Consider the following 23,323-nt stretch of genomic DNA (forward strand, 5'->3'; position numbering starts at 1 on the left):
CAGGTCTACCTAAGAGGAACTAAGGCTTCTTGGGAAGACAACCATCATGAAGATGCATATATGGCTGCAGAACACTCCCCATTGCGGTAAGGTGTTTTAATCACACTATCCTCTTAATCTAGGTGATCCATGCCTCCTTCTCTTAAAAAGATTTCGAGTGCAAAATTATACATTCTATACAATTATAATTATTATAAAACATAATATTATCTGCACTTCATGTAGAGTTGCTGCAAATCATGTAATTCATAGGCTATTAAATGTCAACTCTCACTTTCTGTCTCTCCCTCTCTCCCTCTCTCTCTCTCTCTCTCTCTCTCTCTCTCTTCTTCATATACAAGTATACACATCGAGGTCAGTGTTGGGCACTTGCTGAATACCTATTAGCCTAATTGAATATTTGGTGACATTTCAACTCTCTCTTATCATAAATGTGTGTATGTGTGTGTGTGTGTGTGTGTGTGTGTGTGTGTGAGAGAGAGAGAGAGAGAGAGAGAGAGAGAGAGAGAGAGAGAGAGAGAGAGAGAGAGAGATCTCACTGCAATCATCGGTGATGAGTGTGTTTTTTAGGGATTTGTCTTGCCATGTAGCCTCAATTATAGGCCGACTTTCAGACTGATGCTGTGCTGCAGCGGCACACAATACTGTTACTTAGTGGCCTACAGTGAGAAACTACAACTCCCTACAGCCTCCGCGGCATCATCCATGCGCCGCAGTCAATCAGCTGTTGAGGCAACTGCTGACTATCTCGGCACAAGGGTAGCTCGTTTGTCATATCTAAAGCAGACGAGGCAAACAGAAATAGCTTTATTTACAGAGTCCCAAAAAGGTGAACGATAAAGGTAATTCAAATTTCACGTTAGGCAGAAAAGCGACCATGCTGTGTGTGTGTGTGTGTGTGCATGATGTTTTCTCGTTTGTGTGGAAGGGGGCACATATGGATTAAAGGGGGATTTCAAGGCAAGACAGCTTTATGAAATGTATTGGATGTGTCGATCAGCGCGGGGAACTGGCATGCGAATGGTCGGGTTTTGGCAGTGTGTTTAGTGAAGGGCCGACGAGGTGCCCACTGTATTGATTAGGCTGCTTTGATGACCTTGGAAGCGCAGCGCTTGGAGGAGAAAACAGGGATTAACTGGTGGGGTGTGTGCAATGCAGGCTATTGCGACTGCTGTGGAAGTCCAACTTGTGCCATTGCCATCACACTACAGTTGCAGCTATCATTCGGCATGTCATCGGGAGTGTTATTTTGAAAGTCTGCAGGCTATTGCTTCCATATTTAAAGGCCTCGGTCTAGGCTGCGTGTTATCTCTCCTGCAGCCAGGTTCCGACAACAGGCTGACAACCAAGAGGAGCCAAACGCCTTATCAGTGTTGTTATTGGTTTTAATTCAGCATGTTTTTATCCATGAATGGTTTTCCACTGTACTTATAGCCTATATGCGTATGCCCTGCATGTGCTCCAGCCGACAGAATACTGTAGCTTTGAAATAACCATGAATCATACTGTGGTCTAGATTTTAGAATATTCTATTTAATTGTTGAAAATTGAAAATGCGGCGGCTATAGGGCTGTTTCATCCAGGTCAATGGAAAATTGAAAATGTCACGAAAACAGTTGAGGATGTTGATTGATCTTTCTCAAGGCTTTGCGTCTCTGAAATGCACAGTAAAGGGGAATTTTGCATGAAAGGTAGCCTACAGAAACTAGTCTGTTAGGTTGAGTAGATGACCACGCAGGGTGGAGCTGTCAGTTATATTCTAGCTTGGCTGTAAAATTTCTCCGAATATTCACCTTAACATGTAAGATCTAGGCCTACACTTTTGATTAGTATATGCGGACCCCGGACCCCTTTTGTGCTATAATAAAGTCCCTAACGAAAAATCACTATAATATTCCTATAGGGACTTATTGTGTCCGTGGTACTCAATAGTGAGTTTATACAGACCATATCCAATTAAATTGTCATTTTTAATCTCCGGTGTCACTGTGATATTCTTATAGAACATCGTGTCCAGTTACCCTGCAAAAAAAAATATCACAGGCTTACTATAGTTTTTTTTCGTAAGGGGTAGCCGGTACACAAGTCGAGATCTGCGCTATAATAAAGTAGCTCAAGTGCGTCACATTCTACTGCGTAAAAAAAAAAAAAAAAAAAAAAAAGAAACAGGCGAAGTGCGCCTTTTGCTGGAAGTCAGTTTTAGTGTAAAAGAGCCCCAGTGGTCGTGTCGGTCGAGGTGCACGGGTCAAGGTAGAAGTGTCTTTTAACCTTGCTGAAGGACAGCTGTATTTATTGACGTATGTAAATTAATATAGGGGAGGTCCTTGGGCAAAAAAAAAAACAGACACAGAATCAGTTTCACATTGCAGCTCCGGAGTTCCTGCGTGGAAGGAAAAACGAGACGTGGCGAAAATCTGGTGAATATCTGCAGCCGTATGCTCCGAGTATAATTTGTGGGGGATTTATGAATCACTCTGCTAGTCTAGGAATTGTGTTTTTTTCCCTGTCTTATTTTCGGCTAAATGGGTGATCACGCATTCGCCTTGCAATTGCCTGGTCCCTCCAACATCATATCCTTGTCGAAGTTGTCCCCGTTCATCAAATACTATAGCAGCCCGGCGAGCTTGGTCCATGATATCCTAAATGACAGTAATTATAATAACTCCTCGTCTCTGTTTCCCCCCGTTGCAGCTCAGCAAACCATGCAGGATGATTTACTGATGGACAAAAACAAAGCCCAGCCTCACCATCAGCAAGATCCGACGCAAGTAGACCCTCCTCCCTCCACCCCGACCCCGTCATCGGAGCCCCCTTCTTCTTCATCGGAGTCGGAGAGTCCGTCGACCGGGACCAACCAAGCGGCTTCAGCGCTGAGCAGCAGCAGCAAAGACAAAGTGCCGATGGAGTCGCCGATCCTGCCCGGGTTGAGCTTCCACCACCAGCCGCAGGAGACCGGCGGCCCCCTTTCCTCCCCTTCCTCCTCGTTTGGGAGCACTTGGTCCACGGGCACCACGAACGCCGTGGACGACAGCTTTTTCCAGGGAATACCCTCGGTGAACGGGACGATGCTTTTCCAGAACTTCCCCCACCACGTCAACCCCGTGTTCGGGGGCAATTTCTCCCCGCAGATCGGCCTGGCTCCCCAGTCCCAGCAGCATCAACAGCAAGCCCAGCAGCCGCAGCAGCCGCAGCCGCAGCAGCCCCAGCAGAGGAGATCCCCCGTCAGCCCCAGCCAAGGCCCCTTCCCCCAGAGAAACGCTTATCAGACCATCATGAATAACGGCAAGGGGTCGTCTACTTCTTCGGGCTCGTCGTCCGCTTGGAATAACCACCAAAACGCCGCCTGGAGCACAGCCTCCAACCCGTGGAGCGGGCTGCAGGCAGGCAGGGACCCGCGGAGAGCCGTGGGCGTCGGGGTCGGAGTCGGCGTCGGGGTGCCGTCTCCCCTGAACCCCATCTCCCCCATGAAAAAGCCCTATACCAGCAACGTTATAGCACCCCCCAAATTCCCAAGAGCTGGTCCCCTCGCCCCCAAGCCCTGGATGGAGGACAGCGCCTTCAGGACGGACAACAGCAACAACATACTGCCTTTCCAGGTAAACCTGCATACTTTCTCAGTAAAAGCCGCATACAGCCTGTAGGCTACAGGCCTGGGCCTACCTTATCGCCTCAGTGCTGAAAAATTTCTACCCATTTTGAAATGATTGTCGATGTGCCTGTTTTCCCCTCTCGAAAAAGAATTATAGTAATTCTATAATACATTTCAGAGGGATTATACAGATATCTCAGGAAAACTGAGTCAATATAAGAACATTATAGTGATACCATAGGATATAAAATGCCATAAAGTATGATAAGGTCACCGTAAACTCATACATATACATTATAAGTCCATATAGGAATATTATAGTGATTTTTCGTTAGGGTGATATAGGCGACGTTTAAGTCCATATAGGCTAATGGGTGAATTTGGAATAGAGAAACCGTTCTTTCGCATAAATCATACATAATGTCAATACATCTTCAATAGTTGCCTACGATGTTTTCCACAGTGTTTTTATGGAGTAGGACACGACCTTCAGAGCCATTTTCAATTGGGTCTGGATGTGTCCTGCCAGCATAAAGGGCCTCTACTTGAGATGTTATTATAACTACACCACGGCAGTAAATTATGTAGCTTCAGTGGAAAGACAAAATGACCATGGTGATCAAATTATCCCGATAGCTGTCAACATTTTCTCGCAGAGTGTATGCAACCTATTCTGTGTAATGTACAATAAATTGAATCAGACGATGAGTCATGGAGGTATAATTGTTTTAAAAGTTATTATGCATCGATCATAGTTATTTTAAGAGAATAACGTATTCAAGATAAACATATTCAAGTAGTCTTCTGTGGAAATGGGCAGCCGTTTTGCACGGTTTATTGCCCTAAATGGTTAAATTTCCTTCTCGTATTGCCAGCTCACTCTCGGGGGGGTTTAAAGGACATATGCTGCCTTCAAGTGCTCCTCGTAAGCTCCCATTTCCGAGCAGTCGTGAATACGCCTGCGTCCGATCATTTAGTGTTTTTTAGCATTTACCGAGACGTAGGATTCGATGTTGTAATCCTCTGTGCCATAATTCAAGGTGAGCATTCATAAATAAGACCAATTCAGATGTCAAAAGAGTGATGTACTAACACCTATTTGATTAGAAATAATAGCAAAATATTTTTTTGGTGGCTGATGTTTCATTTTAGAAATTAAGTGACAGTAGCCTACTTTATGCTACAGATATGCTGCAGAATAAAGGGGAGAAAATGTGCACTATGCATGTTGTTGATTTTTTTTTTTGTAATGTATTGCATGCATAGCAACTAAAAGCTAGAGAATGAGAATAGAACGATACAACAATACAAATTATTTACCCAGAATGCTTAACAGTAATATATAATGATAAGAAATGTCACTTTAACCTTGAGTTAACCCCTCTGCCCCCTGAACGTTGCATCTCGTACAACGTTTCTTCTTTCCCAAAATTCCCAGTCGTTAAATTTACCTTTTTCTTGGTGGTTCATGTGTGCTCACCTCATAATTTCGAGATTTTTGACAGCACCTGAAGGCAGCATCAGAACTCGCTTTTGGTTGGCTTGTGGTGGAATAGTGGGCGGGGTTTCAACCTGATCTCCACAGACAGAAACCCGGAAGCGAGGGGAAGGCAAAGGATTCTCGCCATTGCTAGTAATGCTAAGAAGCCCTACGTTTATCAGCTCTAACTCGGTGTGTTATCACTTATTTTGAGTTTCAACTAAATATGTAACACAGTACAAGTGTTGTCATTGGCATACTTTTCTGTTTCGTTTGTCAGACATCTGCATGACCATAAAAAACAGACTAGATTCAGGGTCATAAAGTGCTAATAAGCTAGGAATTATGTTGCATTGTTTTAATGTTAAAAAGACAAAATTATATCCAACAAGCTAATGTTAGCACTTAGCATTCTATTAGTCCAAGTTTGAAAATGCCAAAGAGGAGCTGTGTGCCATTCTTAACTACAAATACAAGAAACTCTCCAAAAACAGCCTGGAAAAATACTGTATCATATCACAACATGTGACCAGCTTCCGTTAGCTATACTTAGCCAGTTAGCATTTTAATGGTCATGCATTTATGTCTGAAAAATAACAAGAAACAGGGCAAAGATGTCCTATTTATTGTTTATATGGTATAGTTACGGTTGGAAGTAGGAAAAGAGAGAAAACATGAATTTTAACATTGACCTTAATGGGGAGTCTCCTTATGTGGTGTCTGGCTATACATTATCTCATCCTCATCTTTATCAAGCACTGTAACATTGCCAAGCGCCCCACATTGACGTGTAAGAGGGAAGAGGTGAGGTGGGTTCATGATCAGATTTCAACACCACACAGTATATTTCAACCTGCCTTGTGGTCCGTACAGCTCAGATTCCACAAGACTCATCTGTATTCACCGACACTGTAGTGGACGACATGGAGGTAGTATATGAAGTCTCTTTCATATTGGTTTAAATTGATTTGATTGGGCACGTCTTGCCTTAATTGTGACTTATGATTCCCGAGTAGGCTGACATGAACAGTCCCAATACTGTATGGCTTTTTTCACGTGGCCAGTCATGTGTTTTCCCCATGTTTAGTCATGAACCGTGTGGCTGAAAAACAAGCCAACATCAAAAAATAGGCTCGCTGAATGCTCCCTCTTAAGTCACCGGCGTACTTAAAAAGGAGTATTTGTTCCCCCCGTTCAAAAGAAGGGCCCGGGAGAACGGAGCGGGAGCCAAAATGTTAACCTGCTGCTGCAGCGAGGACAACATGTGCCGGCGAAACGCGGCCCGGCACAGGGTGAAATTCCAGCCAGCTTGAAACGTATATAGCCTTTTGAGGAGATAAATAATTGTGTGTGTCAGTCTGTCTTTCCTCGGCTTCACTACTCGGTTTCCTCTGCCGAGCCTCTATCTCTTCCTCTCTCTCGACTTGGCCGGCTCACAGAGCGAGTTATCGCCGGGAGGCAAGGTCAGGGGGCCGCATGTCACGCTGTATAGAGTGGCCTGTTTACTGAAGTGAAGCCCAGGCAAATAGCTCAGCTGACAGCTCAACACAACAGTCCTGTACTGTAATGTGGACAGCTGGTGCCAGGTGTACCTGTTAGGCTTAGACTGATATATCGGTTTTCTGGTATATTGGGCCGATATTGGGCTTTTATTAAATATTGGAAATCGGCCTGTCATGACGTCCAATACCGATATGATGAAGGTTCCTGTCTGACCACAGCTACATAAAAAAACATCTGTAAAACCTGCAATGAAATATCATTTTCTTGGCACATTTGATTTTTTCATCTAATTTCAGTGTATTTTTTTTGTCCTCATTTGTAGGCAGCAGTGTATCCCACACTTTCCCCTGCCATTGAATAGATGCGGTGCCTTAAAGAGCTGCTGACCCTAAAACCCTAAAAGAATTTCATTGGTATGGGTTTCAATGGAGAGTTTTAGTGTCCCATGATGGTCTAAATGCTGTTTCAGAGGCTTCTTGGGGAACCATTGAATACTTGTGAATACTTGAAGTTTCAGGCAGTACACATGCGTTGTTAACCATTGATTAAAAGCCAGGGGCATTCTTTACTGGTGTTACGGGTACTTGGGTGATATTACCCGGCTGCAGCTCACACTTAGCTGCCTAACGCTCACACCCGTAATTGCAGAAAACTTATCACCAGGACACAAGGTCAGGGGGGTCCACATGTCACGCTGCATAAAGCGGCCTGTCTATCGTGAAGCGAAACCCGGGGTGAAAGAGCCGAGCCGAGCAGCAAGCGGAGCAGCTGGTGCCAGGTGTATCTGCTGTCATTCTGTAGATCTCACCCGGGATTCTTCCGAAGAAACGCAGGGGTGAGAGACTCTTGAGTCCCATGTGCTCCGACATGTGCTCGTACTCGCCTGCTGTCGGCCGCCGCTTAAAGGCCCAGGAATGCGCGGAATTCAACTTAGCATGTCGGTGTGAGGCTTCAAAAACAAAGTCACATGAGGATCTCAGGAGGACACCCTCATTTGAAATGACGGCGGTGGCAAATGATTGTGCGCTCCTCTGCGATCCTTATCACTTCATATCAGATCACGGGGGGTGGGGGGGGGGTGGGGGGGGGGGGGGGGGGGGGGGGGGGGGGGTGGGGGGGGGGGGGGGGGGGGGAGTTAGTTGGCAGGCTGACAGGCGAGTCCCGCAGTCAAATGTTGGCTGATGGTCATGCAAAACGGCAAGGAGCTTCGGCAAGTTTGAAGGTGTAACCGGTGTCATTTGCATCCTTTCCTGTGCTGGGAACGCGTCGTTTAGCTTGCTTTCCTATATCTTTTTCTTGCTTTATTTCACACGAGTTGCTCTAGACAATACACATTTAACCATGTATGCATTTTAATAAGCCTAATGTCCAATGTGTTTTTAGAATTCACTGCTGCTTACACTTCCAACTCAGAAAAAAAAAATCAGAAAAGCTGATATTCACTGTCCGCCTCTCAAGCTGGTAACACTTAACCCTATTGAGCAGACATGTGGTCACCTTATAGATTCAATAAGAAGAGGTATTCAGCCGTATCTTAAATGTTCGGTCTGTTTCCAATCGTGAATCTTCCTCATAAATGCTCATATCTTGTTTATGGGTCACGAGGAGAGGTGAGCTGGAGCGCAGGCAGCGGTCCAGATAGGCCGATGCCAGCTTCTCTTACATATGTGGTGTATTAGTGCAGCACTAAAACCTGTTGCAAGTGGGGGGGGGCTGCTGGATGAGCAGCGTATATGATGTGGCTCTCCTCAGGTCATTTCACTACGATGAGCTATCTGACTCCCCCACCCCCACCCCTCCAAGCCCTCGCTGCGTTCATCCGCATGTGTCGAGGGGGGAGGGCGGAGGAAACGAAAAGCTCAGCGTTTTAAGTGTTTACCGTTTGTACCAAGTGGGCAGATTTTTATCTGCGTGGCGCTGCCGGGTCCAGAGTGGGGGGAATAACGCTTTTGAATGCTCAGCCGAATGGGCAACAATAGCCCTGGTGTGCAAACAATGTGGCCCCGGCTCGGGCAGCGGACACAGGACACAGCTGCCAAGGCTCTAGCCCCCCCCCACCCCCCCAGCCCCGGCTCTCCGGCTAGACTCGCTCTCAGTAGTCATCTTTACCTTTGGCACACATGTCATTCTCATAAAGTCTTCTCGACATTTCATCAGCAGCGAGCGGTTTAACCCTCGGACCTTTTTTGATGTCGTGTTGCCTATCTGGACCCGGATCCAAACGGGCCGGTCTGCCTCACAGGACCAGGAAATTGGTTTGGAGAGGTTCTGTAAATCACCAGCTCCAAATGTGACCCATATGGAATCCCTTAGTGCCCCATCACAGCCCCGGCACCGAACTTTATCTCTCATTCCAAAACCAGCTGTATCGGGTAATACCGAGTTCCTGTCAGCCAGCAGATTGTCACCCACAGTACGGTGACACAGACAAAGAGAGGCCTGGATAGCATGAAAGAGCTTTTATAATATCCTTTATCTGTAATACCATGGTTTCCAGGATACTACACTTGTGTCATGCATGGCTGAATTGAAAGACCCTTTTTTGGACAGGCACTCTGTCCAGTATGTTGTATGAAAGATGCATTCGTCAAAATGAGAGATATCCTAGATCAGTGGTTTCCAAACTGGGGTCCTGGGGGTCCCAACAAAATGAGGAATAGTTAGATTTGATTTAAGTTAGGCCAATGAGTGAAGGTGTAAGGATGATCATAGATTTCATTCGCCCCACTGTTATGTCTCCGCCTACAGTATTGACAGTAATACAGTCTTGACAGAATCGTGTTCTTGGGGCCTGTGTATCTATCTGACATGAAAAGGTTTAGGAACCCTTGGCCTAGATGCATATCTCCCTTTTAAAACCAACTGAAATGATCGTAGTCCCCCAGGGCTGAAACCTACCTATTTTAGCTTCTTTTTGACTATAATGTCTGCTCTCAAATCCCTAATTTATATTAGCCTAGATTGGCTGAGAATGTGTCCCAGCCTGTCTTGCTGTTTTAACAAAAGCAGGGTGCCGTTGGTACATGCAAGTTGCCGGCTCTGCCCCCACGCTGATCTGCCCTTGAGCAAGGTAACCAACCAGAATTTCAACAGCGGGGGCGAAATGTGCAAATTCACGTTTGCCAGTTTCCCATCGTTGCAAATGGTAATGGTGATAGTCTCCTTAGGCCCGAGAGGTTTGTCAATTGCTCCCCACTCTTTTGGCGATAAAGCAGACAGGCAAGTCACGGTGGGAACCCCAGCCTCATTTTGAGTGTGTGTGTGTGTTTGTCATCGGTTGTTCAAATGTGAGGGTTAGTGCTCCTCATCCCCTCTGTGTTCATTGCAAAGCTTTGGACAGGGGCAAATTAAATCCTCATGGTCTGTTTTTTTATTGTTATGTATGAACACCACTCTGAAGAGAACTTTTCAGGCAGTACACAGGCGTTTGTAACCATTGTATGTAAGCTATAATACCTCTGAATGTGTTCCTCACTGTGGATACGGGTACTTTGGTGATGCTGATGGTACCTGGCGGTGCCTCATACCTAACTGCATAACCGTCACACCCATAATCGCAGAAAAGTATGCCCTTCCTGGTATTTGTTTTGCATGTCACCCACTAAGATGACGCTAACCTTCAACCACTGTTTTGTTTTTTCTGTGTTGCAGGACCGGAATCGGCCCTTTGATGCATTTAGCTTGCACTCTTTGGAGAATTCCTTAATGGATATGATAAGGACTGACCATGACAAAGGTAAACCACACCCTGCCGGTGGCCCACCAATGACTATCGCTGATATTATATGGAGGAATCATTTTGCAGGTTAGGAATATTCATACGTCCACGCTTATTTGGGTTGTTTTGGCTTCATGGGCACATCATCTCTTGATACATTTTTTTGTTCTGTTGCTCTATTTGCCCTCTTTACCAATCCAGTATGGATTATCATTTTCACAGTTTTAAATTAAGATCAATTAACACTTGGCCTTACCTGCAAAATTTTAATTTGTGTGTGTGTGTGTGTGTTTGATCATTTGTGCAACAATGTGCACTGCTGTGGTCTTACTTGCAAACTTCACTTTCTCTCCTCTGCCCTTTCTGCCGAATTGAATCACTGAATCAAGTGTTAATGTCATGTGATCTGTGCTTCTTTTCCTGGGTGAATATATTGTTGTGAACATGAATGCTGAGTGATTTCTGTTGGCAGTGCATTTGTGGTTTATCCTGTGATGTTTGGTTAGAGAGACGAGATGTTATTATTCTCCTGACGTCTTGATTTGCAATCCAGCTCCTGATCTTCACACATGGAAATCGGAAATGGCGTCATACTCCCCGCTTGATTACTGTTTGTGTGTGTACGTGATTGTGCGGTTTGCACATGCCAAGATTGAGCAAAAGCCCAGAAGCTCAAGCCAATATCTCTAAGCCATCCTGATACACAGAAAAAAAGCAGCGAAGAGCGGACTCAGATAGATACAAATATAACAGCTCGCTTTGTTTTATCACAGAGAATTTATGAAATGATGAAAAACAGTGTTGTTATAATGCTAGGGAATCTTTCCACACACCGTTTTAAGCCCATGTAATGTACGTCAGACTTCTTAAGCCAATATTTTGCTGGCGTATGTCACGTGCCTATTGTAAAAACTCTGGATCCAGTTGGTCAAATGGGACCCTGTCAGGTTGGGTGTTGTTTATTTTTGCCTCCCCCCCTCTCCCCCCCTGTCTTAACAATGGAAAGATTGGTGGAGTGGGGATGTGATGAACAGAGCCTGTCGCTTTCTCATGCGCAGCGTCTGTTTTTCCAATCGTGTGTTGAGAGAGCATTGTTTCAGCGAGACGGGACGGTCATCCTGGCCCGGCCTAACTTCACTGGAAAGGGGCGGGAATCTCCTGCAAACCTTCCCTTTTTGATTGTATATCAAAGCAAGACGGAGACAGGGGAGAGAGAGCGGGGAGGGTGACTGGTGAACACACGGGCCTACATTCCTGCCTCTCTCGCGCCTTGTTTACCCCCTCATCGTCATGTAAACAGTGTGGGGCTTGCTGGGAGCTACCGGGCCGACCACAGAGCGGCTCCACCCTGCTCTCCACCCTAGACTGGCCTTGTGGGCCTACCTACCCACTGTCTGGAAACGGCCCCACGCCTCGGCCCTGGCACCCGTCCCAGGCCTCAGTCTGCCCAGCGATCTACAGCAAGAACATGACCTGTTGATGTCATTTTCCCCCGAGCAGGGGGGGGGAACACATTACAACACAGATACAATTTGATACAATTTTGTCCCAGGACCCCCATATGGGAACATTTTTGTGGTTGTTGATAGTGAAGCCTCTCATTTGAAGTCATTCTTATACATTCTCTAAGTGGGATAATTCCCAGCGAATTCATTCGTAGTGAACTTAAACTATTCCTTGGACTGACTTTAAGAACCACTGGCCTAGACCAGTGATTGTAAAGTGGACCAAAAGTTGGCCTAGTCCATGAAGTCACAGACTAGATAACGCAATGTTTCTTTTCTAGTTGTTCTTAGTCCACAGCCATCGTGCCCACTTTGAGGACACGACCCACCAGTTGAGAATCACCAGTCAAAACTAACTCACCCAGTAGGCCCAGTTTGTGCATTCCCAACCGAACGGGTCCCGCCCACCAACCATTCCATCACAGACATTTCTAGCATACTTCTCATTGTGACTGGAATAGTTGTTTTTCCTCAAGTGTTTTATGAGTCCCTGTGTGTGTGTGTGTGTGAAGCACTTGTAGTGTGATGCGAATGAGAATTGGTCTTCTACAGAGGGTGAGAGGCGGTGACACCCCCCCCCCCCCCCTCTTAGTCGGAGCGGGGAGAAGGGCAAGGCTCTCTAGATTCAACTTGTTGTTTTGTCTGAGCGTTTGTTTGGAGAGGAGTCGGTCCAGCTTGAAAGGGTGTGTAGACGTGTGTGTGTGTGTGTGTGTGTGTGTGTATGGGGGGGGGGACTTCTCTGTGAGAATGACAATTAATTCTTGCGATCCTCTCCAACTCACTAAATGCTCATTACACACATTGGTCTGCATGTAGTTCCTGAACTGGGTCAGCTGAGCTCACGTGTGGCACACCCAACATACACGCACACGCACGCACACACACACACACACACACACACTCTCACACGCACACAAGAGAGCCTCCCCTTGGCCTGGAAAAACACCAGCCATTTGAATGACAACAGCCACCACCACTGCAGCTAGCAGAGTCAAAACTGCGGCGCGACACACACACACACACACACACGCACAGAGGGTATACACATCCAAATTGTTTCTGACATGTAAATCAACTGTGACATTCCATGCAAAGCGCTCCCACCTCACACACGCACTCTCCCAGGCTGTCTCTCGTCCCTTGCCAAATGCCGTCTTCGTCTCTTCGTCTTCGGCGTGGACGGCCCGACAGACACACTACTGTTTCGTCAGCATGCAGCCACTCCCCCGCACACCGGCTCTTGATGTTGTCACTAACCCATCAGGATACTCCAAAGTGTGTCTAAAAGTCCTGATGTGAGCACTGTGTGTGGATTCCACCCCACCCCCAAGCGCTCTCTCTTTCTCTCTCTCTAACACACACACACACACACTCCCTCCCTCAGCTGGTCTATCTCACATGATCTTACCCATGCCCCTCTGTTACCGATCGCGTTGTCTCTTTGTGTGCGAGACTTCAGCTTTTACAGGGTTGAAATTGATTAACTCGTGTTTTAATTCACCTCAGATTTAAGCTCTGCAACGTCATGTAAGCTACAGTTCTGAAAAAGCCAAGGAGTTTAGCTTTGAACAAGCAGGTTTTCAGCAATTTCACGGCGTGTGTTGTGATCGGTGGCCATGTGCAGGTTAACGGCGCGTATGAAGCATAATGTTATTGTACAAGATAGCAGGCGCAGGCTGTAAATTTTAGTCGGTAGTTGAGGGAGAGCAAATAGCGGTGCTGTTTGCCTTTGTGCGCTTGTTGACAAGAGCATCGGTCAATGGATAAGAGTTGACACGCAGGTTTTTTATCAGGAGGAAAACAAGAATTGCAAGCACAGCACAGGTCAGACGAGTTGCAGTCTGATTAGGCAAGGGTGCTTCAATACTAGGAGGGCTAGGTGGTCTTACTTTTTCTGAAACCTTATAAAGAATCGATCACAAACATTACTTTTTCGTCTCTACTCCACTAAGGTTTCAGTGTAAAGGTCTCCAGTGAGGTTTAAGTTAAGGATAAACCAGAGAGAGAGCCAGGTTTATTAACAACTTCTTAGGTAAAGATTGTGACAAGTTCCGGCTTTGGCTAGAAAGTAACGACCCTGCTTTGTTTGACTTGATCCTTGGAGAAGGTTTGTTTGGAAGAGGAAGACTGAGGTCTTTGTGGACTCTTGGCATCGTCCCGGGTCAGACAGGGGTCAGAGCAGCTTAACCTGAGGTGAAAGACCAACCTCTGAAACGGTTGGTCGGGCCTGAGTGCAGCTGACGAGCTGGACTTGACCGCTTGACCTTTAGACACATGTAGTTAACAACTCCTGAGATGATGATCAACAGCAGAAGGATGCCCCTGCACTTTAAACAGCCAGTAATGACTGGGAAGAGATAAGGTGATGTGTTTGTTGGCAGTGTTAAAGGTTAGATCACACCCTGCTTCCAATAAACTACAGTGTTAGTGGTATGTTTGTTATGGTGGAAAATTCGTGACTCCTGCAAGCATGACTGAGCTAATCCAGTCCAGGCAAAAAAACAAGTCTAGGCTTGTTTTGTCTGTGAAAATCATGGTTTGTCCAGATCTCATAAGCCATGAAATACTATTCAAAGCACAGCCAGCGCTGCCAAGTTGTGCATCGGGCTTAATCTGGGAAGTAAAGTCTCTACGATGGTATGAATTGCTATCATAGTTCATCTTTAAGGATTGTCATTTCTCTTAAGATCTGTCAGTTCGCAACACTTGGGAGTTTTGGCTTCTACGTCTAGAAATCTGCCCTAACCACGCAGTCGTGTTTTATATATCGTGCTTTATATAGTTTTACATGTTCAAGCTTGATAGCTAAATGAACTTTGGCCCCGATGTGATAATCTTGTCCAGGGCTCTTGGGTACAGCTGGACCTGTTATGAAGGGAAAGAAGTAGGCCACGATGACAGACAGGAACACACAGACTGTCCTCTGACCAGCTTTTCTAACAAAACCATCCATCACACTCAATCCTTCCAGTCATGTGGTGGGTGTGTGCAAAACACATGCCCCTCACTGGGTTTCGCTGTCTTGGACTGATTGTTTTTTTCCCCTCCCCTTTCTGCTAGAGTAGTCTTGATAATTGAAGGTTTCTTTGACAGTAGCCAGCAAGAGTGTGACTTTGGGGCACCCTGCTGCTGAGCTGTTTTTTTGTCAGGAGGGCTAACATTTCCACACCTCGCTGTTGGCACGCCCGCTCCGCTCTCCCCTCATAACTGCTGCCGGGGTTTTTTTTGTTTTTTTTCATCCTGCAGCAGTTATTGGGGGGCTATAATACGTGCTGTTATGTGGAACAGAGGGAGCGAAACGTGGCCAAGGCAGTTGAGGAGAGCTCCAGGTGGGACGCAGTTGGCGGTGATTGGCTGCATGGAATCTAGTGAAAGTTTAACCATTTAGGACCAAGACTCTTAAATGCAGCACTAATGTAGCCCTCAATAGTTTGTGGTGAAGTTGGACCATGTAGAACTGTGGTTCCAAACCTACTTTTCCTCCGATCCCTCAAACCCTGTGCCCCCCTGTGCCATAATATAGGCAGGACCCCATGGTGTGTGCATCTTACACATAATTCACACCAAGAAAGCAAAAGCAGGATTCAATGTCATGCTCTACTTTATTTTCTGGCCGGATTTCTGGCTTTCAAAACTCACTTTCTGGCCCGTACACCCCCAGCCCCACCCTCGCATTTTCAACTGCTCAAAAATGGAGGACAGTGCTATGATACATTTCGTTCTCATGCCAAAAAAGCAAATGAGAAAGCAGTATTATTTTGCATGGTGATATATCACCTCTCTCTGCTCTAATTAGCTAGCTTACACGTTATATCATGACGTTTATATTTCTGGCAATTACAGGCCACTGTAAACTGTGCCAGGGACCTGTCGATGTTGGTGCAGTTCCTTGGTTTCTGAGAGGTCGATAAAAGACATAAATTACTTATGAGAAATAACATTTGCAAATGATTGCATTTTAACAAACAACTCATTTTGTCCTGGCTTCTTGCTCTCTCTTATCTGATTCCTTTACGGCAACTTCTCTGAAGCCTCATGCCCCCCATGCTGAGAACTTTGCAACACTCCCAGGGGGTCCTGGGTCCTGAATTGGTGGCCACTGGCTATGTCCAGCAAATCCAGCCCCTACTCTTTATCCCATTTCCACCGAAGAGGTCACGGCGAGGTCATTGTCCAGCCTGCAGATTGTCAGGCGCGTGAAGGGGAGGTGCTGTTGGCTCCGTGCCTAAGGAACGGGATGGCGTGTCTGCCCAGGCCTGGCCATCACGGGGAGGTTGAGAATAGCCCAGGCTCTCGGTGCGGAAATGTCACCAGAACAGCAGCGGCAGCAGCAGCAGCACCCCGGGGCCCCTCAGGCCACGCCACTCAACTCTAGGGGGAAGCAGATGGCACATGCCCAGAGCTATTTTGAGGCTTTCAGGAGGGCAACTGTCCCCCTCCATCACCCAAAAGGGCTAATTTAGAGGGAAAGGCAAGCATGGACCGCAGCTATTTACAAGAGAGTGTTTGTTGCGGCTTTGGTCCTCCTAGCAGCAAAACCAGGGTTTTGAGTGTTGGCTGAATGCTTTGAGTGTAGTGCTAGTACTAGTACTAATGTGTAATGTAATAGGCTACTTTATTGGTCCCTTTCACAGGGAGGTCAGAGGCAGGGTCAGCTACAGAACAGCACCTCTGGAGCTGGTAGGGATTCAGTGCACAAGGACACTTCCTTGGTTGGATGTTTGTCGACATGGGGGTTTGAACCTGGGTCTTTAACAACTAGTCCACCCTGCTGGCCTGTACTAGGCACATTTACCAATACACACGATCTGATGTAACTATCCCTTGGGGCCGTTTAACTCGGCCTACGTAGAAAAACTGGCTTGGCTCTTAAATGAAAGGGTGGTGAGATGGAGAAAGTAGTGAATGCTTTGAGAACTTTCTAGAGAGTTGAAAAATCCTCAGCCTCAGGACACGGCGCTGGCGGTTCCTGTTGCTGAGTGTGTCTATTCTTTCTCAACATAATACTCATTTACTCATGATAATCAGTTGGAAACAGCAAAGAGAGAGTGACACTGGAACACTGTCACGCATGTCCACGTGTTTAAGCGTGCGTGTGTGTGTACATATGGGCTTGTCACACTGCATTTGGCCCCTAAGCCCTACTGTTGCGTGGATTATGACTGGCTGAGAAGAGTGGGGAAATCCACATCTGTTGAGCTGTAGGGAGGCCGTCCCCTCGTCCTCCAGGTCTAACCAGGTCTAACTGCTAGTTCCACTCTTGTTTGCAGGCCAGGAAGAGCCCCCATCCCATGTCCCCCTATCTATCTTCTGTGGCCAAATTTTGAAACTTTTGACATGACATCTTGTTTGCACCATACCAGCTTGCAACACGCAGCCATTCTGTCTCTCACAGCCCATGCTATATATAGGCATACCTATGCTAGTGGTAAAACAAGATATCTATCCCAGCTGAACCCCCCAACCCCTTTCCCCTACAACCCCCCCCAACATGGACACTGAAGTGACACTTGTGAAATATGTTAACTGCAGATGTGGATAAGCTAGCTCACAAAAGTCCTGCCCGGTTAAACCCAAATGTTAGTTGCCAAAATGTCTGTTGGGTTATCGATGTGAAATGCATTTCAGTGAAAATGTCTGGTTGCTTAACCTTCCTCAGATGACTCAAGGTAGGCTGTTTGCCTGCTGTCTGTTGGGTAAAAAGCTGCTGTAGGCGTATTTTGACAGAGGGCCCTAATTTTAAGTGGTTAGGGATAAAGGGTGTGCCCCTGCGGCTGTCACTGTAAATAATGTTGACAGTGAGATGGCAATATTTTGTCCTCAACAAGGTAGGCTATTTCTGCCCCGGCTTAAGTGTATTTTTCTTGTTGTTGCCCATACGGATAGGATGACAGAGACGGGGGCTACCAGGAATTGACTTCCACTTAGCACCCCCTTCCTCCCCAAGAAAGCACAATGACAGACCGGCCCTCGTAACATGCACACAGTGTCACCACAACAGAATACACGCTCTGTCGAATTCCTAGCATTATAGCTGCCTTTGTTTACGTGTGTGTGCACGAACGAGATCTGTGACAACGAATGAATGCCTGTTTCCACCTTGTTTTTCACATCCATCTTCTGTGGTCGTCTTTTCCGCCATTGTAACACGCAGGGTAAATTTATTGTTTATTCATTTCATGTCACACATTTCATGTTGGCTGACATTTTCCCATTGCCTACAATAGAATGGAACATTAAAATGAATTGTCTCTCAACAGGGTGTTTTATATCAGTCGTTTCCATGTTTTCCCTCTTTTGTAAATCTTTTCTTTTTTTTCCTCTACAGGACGCATGGGCCTTAACTTTCATCATCCTGGAGCAGACCACATAATGCCATTGAACAGTAAGTCACATTTTATTGTAGTACCCATGATCTGTTGGAATTAATTTGATTGCTTTAGTTCGACAGATATATGTGTTGTTACTGTTGCCTTCTGTCCTTTCGTGTTTGGGAAAAACAAAGAATGGGAAGTGTTGACTGGCGAATGCCATGAAACACCTACGCCTTATACACAAACCTTAACCTCTGGGACCCATGCCAGTGCACACTGGGCACAGCTGCCCACCCTTTGCTAAGCCCCGGATTCCCTGCCAAGCATTGGCTCCTGACACCATAAACCTAGGACAGACCTCTTAGCACGGGGGGAAAACACAGTTGACCCGTGAATACCACTTCTAAAAATACCCCGACCTGTAAGACTAGATTCCCCTCACTGTCCCACCAGCCGGCAGATGACAAACAGCCACAGGAGACTAGCCCAGAGAGAGAAATCAGCCTGCTGTCCCATATGCCGCCTGGAGGTCACAGGGTATTCCAGACCAGGCCCTGCCTTTCCAAGTAGTCTTTATTTGTTTTGGGGTGGGGTCATTTCAGAGGTTTGATGCTCTCTTGGCTTTTCCATGAGGGCAAGAAATAGTTTTTCACGGTTTTATCAAAACCTTAGTGAAGTATCGAGACTGTCTGGAGCGGCTTGTGATGATCACACAGATCTGTGAAGCCCTGGGTTCCTCTCTGAGCTTCTCAACTCACCGTGTTTAGTCGGCCAACGGGGCTCAGGAAAAAGGAAGATGAGACAAAAAGAGGCAAAGGGGGAGAACGTCCAACCTAAAAAAAAAACAACCTTTCCTGGTGAATCAGTTTCTGCTGTCACGTCTTGACGACTGTGTGCAGCACTCTCTTCTCATTTTGTTCTTTTCACCATTCGTCCCCCTGGAGTATGTGTCTCGGATTGATGTTAAACTGTTGTGTCGTGGGATTACGCTCAAGCAAGCACAGATCTGCCCGGATCTCCCACGTCTGTCAGAATTGGCCCTCTCAGCCGTGGCTTGTGATGTGTGTAGACAGTGAAGCTTTGGTTTCAACTTAAAAGTGTTTTACTTAGTGTTTCTCCTTCATTTGGTCCCGTTGGCTTTGAGGCTTCAAGCTGTGAGACGCTGCGAGGGCTCCACTTTCTCTGGATGGTGTAGCACTTTAAGTAAAGATAAAAGGGTGGAAGGCAGCAACCGTAGGTCCACAATCTCGATTTTATGGGTGGTGCAGTTCAATAGACGGCCTCTTAGTAGAAGTGTTTGAGGCCTCCTCTTTGCTGTGTGTGACAGGGCTTTGAAGCCGAGCAGAGCAACCGACAACAAACTCATCATGCCCAGAGGAATCACCCAGCTCCCTTTCAAACACTCTCTTTCACTCTCTCTCTCTCTTACAGTTTGAAGTTAGTGCCACTGCCTTCTTCTCACCCCCCCACCCCTCCGCCTCCCTTTCCCCCTTCCTCCTCTCCCTCTCGGCCTGTTTTCTCCCTCACCGGGGCGCCTGACACTTTCCCAACACTCCGTTCCTCCATCTTGCCCCGGTTGCTAGGCGCCTTTGTCTGCGATGAGGCTAGACGGCGAGAGGGCAAAGCTGCGGAGAGACAGGCTGCCCCGGGTTCGGATCGGAGAGCCAGATCGCTTTAATGAAAACGTAGCCGAGAGAAGAGGCTCACAGACAATATCTCCTCCAGGAGAGGCCGGGGAGGCGAGGCACACAATGGGACTCTCACAATGGAAAGGCCCATATTGGTTTTTGAGGAGAAGACAGTCTGCTCTGTGACTGATGAGTTGAGAGGAGTGAGAGGGTCTGTTTAGTACTGTATTACCCCTCCTGCTGTTTGTTGGAATTGCAGCCTCTTAAGCCACATTTTGCCTCCTCTTTGGTTTGCATTTGAAGCACAGCAAGACTCCAATTGAGCTTGTTTTGTGGGGAAACACAGAGATTACAGAAACACTCGCACACAATCCTGAAACAATATGTGGTGTTGTTTCATGCAAAACTTAAGCTACGTTATTTCTTATTAGTCCGAGACTCAATTTCTGAAATGCCTAAAACCCCAACCCTACCCCCACCTATGAGACCAATGGAATTCTCAGTTAACCATTCATTAAAATTAAAACAAATAGAAAAACCTAGAAAGAGGTAGATCATTTTGAGTACTAGCACATGACCGGTTTTATTAGATTTGAGTGATGTCATGGCAGTCTTATCAGGGAGTGCTGTACCTTTGCCCCACAGTAGATCGAGATCACCTCAGCCCTGACACCTTAGCCTCCTTTGCTCTGCTCTGCTCTCTCCCCCCCCTCTCTCTGCTTGTTATCCCCCTTGCAGAGCCCCGAGGCTGCCAGCCACCTCCATCCCCTCCCCTCCTATCCTGTGGGAAGTTTCCACTCTCTTGCCTGACCTGAACGCAGCTCTTAATATTTCACCGAGGCCATGACAATGACTAACCGGCCCTCGCTCGGCCCTGCGTGCGTGCCGCTTTATGGCCTCATTCATGAATATTCGCCGAAGATTAGCAGGAAGATTGGCACGGAACGAGAGCCGTCGCGGGTTCATTAAACTGAGATTACGATCTCCGGTTATGGCCGTCGCATTATGCTGCTGGATATCTCGGCCATTTCCGTGCCTAAACCTCGCCTAAACCTCGCCCGTCAACCCCCCCGCCACCCCCCCCCCCCCCTTTCCGTCCTCCGCTCAGCATCTGCATGCATCTGTTGCCAAGGCAGGTGCGGCAGGTTTACCGTGGGCCGGTGCCAGGCTGTACTAATCACTCTGCTCCCATTGCCGAAGCTTAGGTGTGGCCATCTGTGGTTTCACTTTTGCCTTAGAGATGTTCCTGGTTTGGTTTATTTCCACGAAAACCCATGTCTCTGTATCTCTTTCCACCCCTTGTCCCTCCCTCCCTGACCCCGTCTCTCCCCTGTGTCTGTCTCCCCCCCCCCCCCCCCCACTGTGCTGACAAGCAGCCCGGAGCTATGGCCGCAGAAGAGGTAACGTGTGGCGTTTTCTCTGGGGTTCTGCTTGCCATAATGACGGGGGGCATGAGCGTAAATTGCCGGCTCTCCGCGCCGGGCGTCTCTCTCTCCGAGGCCGAGGGGGCTCTCCGTGTGGTGTCACTCTCTGCTTTTCATCTGTGCCGTGATTGAATGGAATCATATTAATTTTGACACACTTATTTTTTTCCACGTCATTGCATTTAATCAAGACGGGGCCAGGGTTCACCGAATCTGTATATATGAACTTTGTCCTGCTTAATGGCGAGAGGAAAAAAAATCTGTCTGCCAATTTTCTTTTCTCTCTATTCTGAGTCATTGTGCTACCTGTAATGCTATTTATATAGACATGGAAATCTCTATGACTACTTCATGTTAATTCATTATGAATGAGTGCAGTCATTTCCACTGGCCTGCTGTCCATGGTGCAAATCAGGGATGTTGGCATATTGCAGCTGCATGCCACTGATAATGAAAAATAACTGCAATTCTACTGAAAAGCAAAGACAAAACCTGATCTACAATGTGCTGACAGTAAATGGCTCAATGTCCTCCAGCATCCTTGATACTGCCACCAATTGAAAACTAAACCGTTTCAAGTAGCAATTCAGAGCATGTTTGGTCGGAGCTCTCCCGTGAATTTTTAGGGTTCCGTTGAGGAAGTATGCTGACTCAGAAGTGATTCATCTCCTGAATGGCAAATGATGGGTGCTGCCAACATGGCTCATCTCTGATTTGAAGTGTCTTAACTAATTCTGTCTTTCTTCAGCGAGGAGGAAAGCTGTTGTGTGACATTTGGTAATGTCGCTGCAATATTGGGCTTGGGTTATATGTTTTAGTTTTAGTGTGGTAAGGCTGGCTAAGTGCAGTAAATAACAGCAGAATCAAATTGCTTTCAATAACAGAATGAATAAACACACACTGCAGTCTTTGGTGAGGTGCTGGTATCGGCAGCATGAACTTACATAGGAAGGATAGGAAGGAATACCACTTTGAGTGTGCGGTATACCTTCCTATGTAACAATTAAATTGCTTACCACATTTACAATCAGATCTCAACCCTGCTAAAGAAAGAGAGCCATTCTCTCATGTAGATGTTGTTCTACCGCATAGATTTACATTTTGGCCAACAGCACCACTATCAAACACTAGCTTGAGAGATCGGGGAGACATGGCCAGACCTGTGGAAGCCTCCCAGTGGGAAACGTGGCTTGTTTAAACCTCCACAGGTCTGATGTGTCCGGCTATAGGTGAGAATGCTGCAGCCTTGCTCGTTACCGGATGATGAACAGTCCCTCCACTCTCATTGTTATGTGCTCCATTCCAACATGTAGCCCACAGACCTTCCTCGCTGTGAGGATTAGGAGTGGGACTCACCAGCAAGTTCCCAAGACTACATTATCATGATACTACGACTATGCTTGCAATTTGCTAATGTGATATATTTTGATTTAGTTTTTTTACTTTCTTTTTATTAATTTATTGTAATTATAATGAAATTATACCTATGGGGAAAGAATCATTAACTTAAACCTTCAATGTATGACCAGCAAACTTCATCACAAGTTGAAGGTTACTTGGCCTCAGTGTATTATATATAGATTGCAAGGCAGACAATCATCTCACACTGTTGAAAGACTGAGAGTTTATTCAGCATGGTGTTGGTGACCTCTATCCAATCGGATTGTGCTGCTATAACTGTTCCCAGTGACGATCAGAAAGAATTCAGCACTCACTCTGTCTCTCATACCCTCCTCCTCCTCTCTCACCCTTTTTACTTCACACTCTTTTACCTCTCTCTCTTCCCCCCGGTATCCCTGCCTATCCTCCTGGTCTCCTTCTCTCTTGCTCTCCGTCCAGGTCGTTCCTCTCTGTTTCCCTTTGAGGACGGTTTCCTTGACGATGGCCACGGTGACCCCTCCATGACCCCGGGCCTGAACTCGCCAACCCGCTGTCAGAACGGAGAGAGGATGGAGCGCTACTCCAGGAAGGTCTTTGTTGGCGGCCTGCCCCCTGACATAGACGAAGGTAAATGGGGGATTTTTTTTACAGTTCTGTATCCAGGTAAGGGTTTGGACTCAGCACCATGCTGAGTTGCACAATAGACCTGCTGCAGATTCACTGGTACACACTGGTACAGTTCCTTCTTCGACATTCAAGTTTGACAGCTAACTTGCCTTCTG

General features: G+C 46.7%; 1 protein-coding gene across 8 annotated transcripts in view; it reads left to right on the forward strand.

Moving 5' to 3' along the window:
- The first annotated feature begins 46 nt into the window (after positions 1–46).
- cpeb3 (cytoplasmic polyadenylation element binding protein 3) overlaps positions 47–23,323 on the forward strand; it is a 38,064-nt gene continuing 14,787 nt past the window's right edge. Inside the window, exons 1-8 of one of the 8 annotated variants that reach the window (XM_071522178.1) lie at positions 47–86; positions 2,692–2,839; positions 2,882–3,130; positions 3,209–3,596; positions 10,224–10,377; positions 18,124–18,180; positions 21,114–21,137; positions 23,001–23,168. In XM_071522178.1, coding sequence (XP_071378279.1) covers positions 47–86; positions 2,692–2,839; positions 2,882–3,130; positions 3,209–3,596; positions 10,224–10,377; positions 18,124–18,180; positions 21,114–21,137; positions 23,001–23,168 — 1,228 coding nt within the window. Of the gene's footprint in view, positions 87–820; positions 843–2,347; positions 2,418–2,522; positions 3,597–10,223; positions 10,378–18,123; positions 18,181–21,113; positions 21,138–23,000; positions 23,169–23,323 lie in introns of those variants that run through there. The other 7 variants (XM_071522171.1, XM_071522174.1, XM_071522173.1 and 4 more) reach the window with 7 other exon arrangements.

Source organism: Centroberyx affinis, unplaced genomic scaffold (genome assembly GCF_046629955.1).
Source record: "Centroberyx affinis isolate AG114_WGS23_722 - 3 ecotype Tasmania unplaced genomic scaffold, CSIRO-AGI_Caff_v1 ptg000965l_1, whole genome shotgun sequence".
NCBI lineage: Eukaryota > Metazoa > Chordata > Actinopteri > Beryciformes > Berycidae > Centroberyx > Centroberyx affinis.